We start from the raw sequence: 6,420 nt of genomic DNA, 5'->3' as shown, positions 1-6,420 counted from the left end.
CTCAGTGCTCCTACCTGAGACTTAGCGAAGCTTCTAGCCCAGGATTCCCTCAGAGCCTCTCAGGGCAGTTTCCTTCAGTGAAAGCTGCCGCTGGCTGCTGGGAGCTCGAGCGGAGAGGAAGTGGCAGGTCCTGGCAGAGGGAATTGGGGCAGAAGGCTGGAGGCAGGGACCCCCGTGCAGGTGAGCTCGCTAGAAGAATGAGGAGAGGGCATGATTGAGTAGCGGGGTAGGATGGCAGCGGGGCTCCGCTCACGGACATACAGCCTCGACCTGCAGTAGCCACTCGGACACAGACCAGGACCCTGACACTCCTTGGGTGAGCCCAGACCCGCCACCTCCCCCTCGCCCGCCCGGCCCCACCAGCAGAGCACTCAGCCCCCTGTAGGAGGGTTGGAGCCTAGGTCAGCCCAGCCGCATGCTAGGCAAGCGCCCTACCTACTCTACTACTCTACCTCCAGGTCCTCAAATTTCTACTTTTACTTAGTTTTCTATTTTTATTTTTCATTTTTGCACCACACGTGCTCAGGACTTACTCCCGACTGTGCTCAGGGCTCATTCCTGAACACTGTATATTAGGTAAAGTTTTACGCTGCTTCCCATTGCTGGAGATGAACTGCAGTAGTTCCGAAAGGGTTCTGACTTTTCTTTCTTGAAAGAGGTGGAGTATTTTTTCCAACTCGGGAACGACCGCTGGACTTTTCGCTCTTCCTGGAACGTTCTCTCCACAGCCTCCTACCTAATACCCATCAAGCCTTCCACCTCTCGGCTTAAAAGTCATGGGGTGTGAGCAGGTAAAGGGGTTCCTGTCACCATCCTTTGCACTTCTCCATAGGCCTTAGCACATTCGCCCTTCCGTGCGTGCTGTGTTGCTCTTTGCCTGTCTTCTCCACTCTGATCACCTTCACCGCCACTGTGTGAATGAATCTTGGTTGCCACAGGACCCAGGCACTTATCAAAGCTGCAGTGAGGCTGCCCTAACCATACTCAAGCCATCCTTTTGGGGGTGGTGGGGGAGCACAGACCACGGTGCACTTACTCCTGGCTCTGCCCTCAGGGATCACTCCTGGCGGTGCCCTGGGAACCATACCCATACGTGCAGGACAGGCACCCTACGCCCTGTACTACCACTCGAACCTTTAAGACATCTTTTTTCGTGGGGTAGGGGGTGTGGCGCAAGGCACACCCAGTGATGCTCAAGGCTTCCTTCTGGCTCTGCACCCAGAGATCACTCCAGGCAGTGCTCGGAGGACCGTCCGGGATGCTGGGGGATCGCACCCGGGTCGCCTGCGTGCAAGGCAAGGGCCGGCCCCGCGGTACCATCACTCTGGCCCTCTCCAGCCACGTTTAACCAGGGAAGGCAGCCGGGCTGGAGGTGAGCCGAGCTTCGCCCAATGACTCAATTGACGCCCTGCGCTCCGGGACTCTAAGGCAGGTTCCTGGCTCCCTCCTGGCCCAGAGCCCGGGCACAGCCGCAGTGTCCCCGAGAAGCCTTTGGCCGGCCCTCGGAGAGCCCACGTCCCCTGCCCGGCTGCACAACGGACGTCTGGGCACGGCGCAGACGGTCCTTGGTGGGCCCGGGCCATATCCTGCTGCACGTCTTTGCGTGGTCCGCCTCCTGCGGTGCAGCTGACCCCTGCGACCTCCCGGTGGGCTCGCAGGACGCGCGAGTGCGTGGAGCCCTGGCGCCCGGCGGCCGCCACGAGGTGCGAGGCCCCGACTTCAGGCGGCCGCCGGCGCGGCCACGCCCCCCGGGGGGCCTCCGCGCCGCTGATTGGCGGGTGGGCGCGGGGTTCCGGGGGCGGAGGGCCCGCCGCCCGCGCGCCCGCCTCGTCTCCGCGGGGGCGCGCCCGCGGCACGCGGACGGGCGGGCCCGGGCGCGAGTGACGGCGGCCCGGGCCAATGGGGCGAGCGCGCGCCGCCGCCGCCGCCCGCGCGGCCCCTGACGCCGGCCGAGGCGCCGCGCCGCTGCGGCTGCGGGCGGCGACGGCTGCACCATGGGCCGGCTGCTGCGGGCGCTGCGGCCGCTGCTGCTCCTGCTGGCCGGGGGTGAGTGCGCGCCGCGCCGGGCCGGGGAGGCGCGCGCCGGGCCCGGGCCCGGGCGGCGGGCGGCGGCGGCGGCGGCGGGCGGGCCGCGGTGCTGGACAGCTCCCGGGCCGCCAACAAAGGGGCGGGCGCGCGGGGCGCGGGCGCGCGGGGCGGGCAGCGCTGCGGCGCCGTCCGGGGCCCGCGCTCGGCCGGGCGGTGTGCGGGGCTGCACGGCGCGGGCACACACACACTCACACACACACACGCGTATGCACACACACGCACGCGCGCACACACCAACACACACACAAACGTGCGCACGCACGCGGGGCATCTGCCCGGCGGCTGCGGCGGGTTGGGGTGGGGGGCTTTGGGACCCCGCCCTGCGCCCCCTGCAGCCCCCCACGGCTGGAGAGAAGCAGCTTCCAGAGGTCCCGTGGGGCCACTCCGCGAGCGTGGCGGCGGGGCTGCCCAGGAGCCGGTCCCCCGGCCGCTGCGACAGCGGGGGGTGTGTTTGCGCGGTGCAGGGGGGCGGGGTGCGTCTGCCAGGCTGCGGGGCAACTTTTATTAGCCGCTGGCCGGAGGTGCCCGGACGAGGGAAGAGGAGGAGGAGGAGGAGGTCGGGGCCACCGGGACCCTGCGGGGTGGCCCCCCGCGCAGCCCGCACAAGGGCACTGGCCTTCAGCTGCCCGCGGGCACCGCCAGGGGTGTGCGTGATGACGCTCCGGGGGCTGGTGCGGGGCTGGCGCGTGCGACACGGACGTGCCGCGGGCCAGAAGGGACCGGAGTCGGCCGGAGCGGCCCCCCGAGTGGCAGACGCGGGTGGGGGTGGGGGCAGGTACCGGGGACTGTCTGCGAGGGGCGGGTCACCTAAGGACACGGTGGCCCGGGCAGGGACGGCCGCTCCACGTGGCGGCCCGGCGCGGAGTGCGTGCCCCGGGTGCTGATGAAGGTGTGTCTGGGCCCTGGCGGCGGCGGGAGGGGGGCGCCCGGGGTGCGGTGGGCGCGTGGGCGCACGTGTGCAGGTGTGGGGAGGAGCGTGCGTGCCGCCCAGGGCACGTGGTGTGCACCCGCGCGGGAGGAGGGGAGGAGAGAGCCTGCCTTCGCGCGAGGGGCAGTGGGAGGGTGGGCTGCCTTGGGACCCCAGAGACAGGCGTCCCCGCGCGAGGCCCACATGCTCCAGTGCGTGACCCCCGCTGGGGAAGGTTGGGTGCAGGGAGGGCCTGTGCCTGTCCTGCATTCCCAGGGGTGCAGACACTCACGCCCGCGGCCTCTCCCTGTGGAGAGCCGGCAATGAAATATTGATCAGAGACTAGTTCTTTGTGTGACAGCTGCTCCAGGACTTGCTGGCCGGGTCCGTCGGGACCCCAGCGGGGACCACTCCCCTGCCCGCCTCCCCCCAGCGCCCTGACCCAGCCCTAGGAGGCAGCCCGGCTAGTCCAGAGGCTCCTTCACATGCGTCTTTGCTTGAAAAGTCTACAAAGGCACATCTGTGTTGTTTACCCAACATGTACAGGCACCCGCGGGAGTGTGTGTGCATGCGTGTTTGTATGTATGTGTGTGCACGCATGAGTGTGCATGCATGTGTTCGTGTGTATGTGTATGCACGCACATGTGTTGATTGTGTGTGCATGCATGATTGTGCATGCAGTGTGTGCGTGTGTATGCGTGTGTGCATGTGTGTGCACGTGTGTGATTGTGTGTGCGTGTGTGTGAATGGGTGTGTGTGCATTGAGTGTGTGAGAATGTGTGTGCGCATGCGCACACGCATATGCGGGGCAGCGACAGTGCGAGACGACTTTTGTTGTAGCTGCCGCTGGGGCGTGGGGATGCGTGGCAGATGCTGTGGGGATTGGTGTCTGGCGCGGATTTAGGGAGATCTGGACTTCAGAGCTGCAGATTGGGGGGAGGGGTGGGGCTGGCGGCTGCCAACTGCAGAGGGAGAGATGGGGGGCTCCAGGGCCCCACCCCACCACCGCCTTCAAGATAACCCGCTTGATGGCCTTTTTTCCCCGGAGATTTTTGGGATCAGATCTTCTTTTCTTTGAAGCTGATGCCTGAGTCCTTGTCTGGTGCCTTTTTCCTCTCTCTCTCTCTCCCCCCATCCCTCCCTCCCTCTCTCTCTCTCCCTCTCTCCCCCTCTCTCTCTCCCCATCCCTCTCTCTCCCCCATCCCTCTCTCTCTCCCCCTCTCTCCCTCTCTCTCTTTCCCTCTCTCCCCATCCCTCTCTCTCTCCCTCTTTCCCTCTCTCTCTTTCCCTCTCTCTCCCCATCCCTCTCTTTCTCCCCCATCCCTCCCTCCCCCCCTCTCTCTCTCTCGCTTGCTCTCTCTCTTGCTCTCTCTCTCTCTCTCTCTCTCTCTCTCTCTCTCTCTGCTGGAGTTAATGAAGTAAAAGAAAATTACAAGGGAGAGAGAGAAAGAGAAACTAGGTCAGACGGAGCATGCGGGTCTGCAGCCCGGACCCCACTGGGGTCTCGGCGAAGGCAGATTAATCATTAAGTGCAAAAATAATGGTACACAGCGGTTACGTCTCAGCTACTGTTTCCGTGGCCGCATTTGGAAATAAGCAACCTTTTGTAGTCGCCTAAATAATTACCCATTGCCAAGGCTTTGGAAAGAATCAGGCTCTAAATAAGGGACAAAAATCATCATCATAGAGGGGAGAAAACTTCAGGGGAGTGGAACTGTTTCCTGGCGAAGGCAAGAGAAGGCAGTGCCCCCCGCCATGGTCACCCGATCCCCTCCAGGGGTGATCACTGAGTGCAGAGCCAGGAGTAACCCCTGAGCACTGCCAGATGTGCCCCCCAAAATAGGAAAAAGCAGAGAAACCCCCCGCAGTCCCTTTATCCGCACAGCTTTCTTGGGGTGCTCAGGCTCCAGTGGTCCGTGGGGGAAGGGGGGCATGGGGGGGTGTTCTCGGCGTGGGGAGACTGGGCTCTGGGGACTCCCCCCCCAACCATGGGGCTAGGGGCTGAACCCTGGGATTCCTGGCCCCTTGTCCTTGACTTGGAGAGCTTCCCCGCCTCAGGGCTTGGTCCCCCAGAAAGGGGCGCGCACTGTGCTCCTGGGGAGGCTTCTCGAGAGGGCAGACTCGGTTCCCCCCAGGAGCAGGCTGTCCTGGGTGCCAGCCTGCGCGGCCCCTCCCTGGCCGAGCCCACCCCTCATGGAGCCAGCTCTCAGGGCGGGAAACAGCAGCACTGGTGTGGCCCGCCAGGGCTCCCCTAGGGCCATCCTGCCGAGAACTTCCCGACTTTCCTCTCTAGGGCCCGCGTGCCTTGGGAGTGCCCAGAGATGCCGCCGGCTCAGGGCTTAGGGCCGGGCTGGAGACTGAATCGGGGAGACTGTTTCTGTTTGGCGGGGGCGGGCGCGACTCATCCATCCACCAGTTGCACCAGTTGCAACTACCAGCTCAGGGCTGTGGGAGGTTCCCTCCCCGGTGGTGCTAGGTGGACCCCGAGTCCCCAGCAGGCCAAACAGACACTCCATCCCTCCGAGTCCTCTCTCTCTCTCTCTCTCTCTCTCTCTCTCTCTCTGACCCCCCAAGAACGCTCACTTAATTTGCGCGTTGTTTCGGGGCACACACCCGGGGTCAGTGCCGGGGCTGTGTGGGCTCCTCCTGATTCTGTGCTTGGAGGGGAATATTATTTTTATTCTGAGAAAATTCGAGACTGACGGTCAGGAGGTGGGGATGGCTCGTAAGGGAAATATTTCTGAGCGTGGCACCCGGCAGAAGCGCGGACCAAGCATTCTTGGTGTGAAATGCGAGGCCTCTGGTGAGGGAGGTGGTGAGGGCCCCCAGGGACTTGCCTGGGACCCTGAGCTGGCTGGAAGGGAGGGGGAGGGGCCTCCCTTACAGTCTCCACTCTGGCTTCTGGGCTCGGTAATCAGTGCATGAATATTCATGCTCGCTTAGAGACACTCTCTCCCTTTGTGTGATTTGGGGTTGTTTTTTTTTTTGGGGGGGGGGGAAGGGGCACATCTGGTGATTCTAGGGATTCATCCCCGGCTCTGCACTCCGGGATCACTCCTGCTGGTGCTCAGGGGACCATACGGGGATGCCAGGGGTCGGCCATGTGCAGGCAGGCGCCCTCCCCGCTGTCCTGCCGGACACCCCCTCTGGAGCAGGGGCCCCGGCCGTGCCTGGCAGTCTCTGGCGATGCCGGGGAGTCTGTGTAGTGCCAGGGTTGAGCCGGGGTGGGTCGCCTGCAAGGCCTGTCTCAGCCCCTGTCCCACCATCACTCCGGCCCCCACCTGAAAGGCCATTTGGCGAGACCACCCGGCTCGTCGTGGCTCTTCATGAGCTTGCGCTTGAGGAGCGATGCCGGCGGACCTTGTTCTCCGTGGGCTCCGGTGTTTTCCCTGCACGCGCGTCTCAGCTCCATCACCTTCTGGCTT

General features: G+C 64.4%; 1 protein-coding gene across 1 annotated transcript in view; it reads left to right on the top strand.

Moving 5' to 3' along the window:
- Positions 1-1,908: 1,908 nt before the first annotated feature.
- PODXL2 (podocalyxin like 2) overlaps positions 1,909-6,420 on the top strand; it is a 31,312-nt gene continuing 26,800 nt past the window's right edge. Inside the window, exon 1 of the mRNA XM_055136358.1 lies at positions 1,909-2,046. Within this exon, the coding sequence (XP_054992333.1) occupies positions 1,995-2,046 (52 nt within the window). The 5' untranslated portion in view covers positions 1,909-1,994. The remainder of the gene's footprint in view (positions 2,047-6,420) is intronic.

Source organism: Sorex araneus, chromosome 4, assembly GCF_027595985.1.
Source record: "Sorex araneus isolate mSorAra2 chromosome 4, mSorAra2.pri, whole genome shotgun sequence".
Lineage (NCBI taxonomy): Eukaryota > Metazoa > Chordata > Mammalia > Eulipotyphla > Soricidae > Sorex > Sorex araneus.
This window is presented reverse-complemented; position numbering and strand designations above follow the sequence as displayed.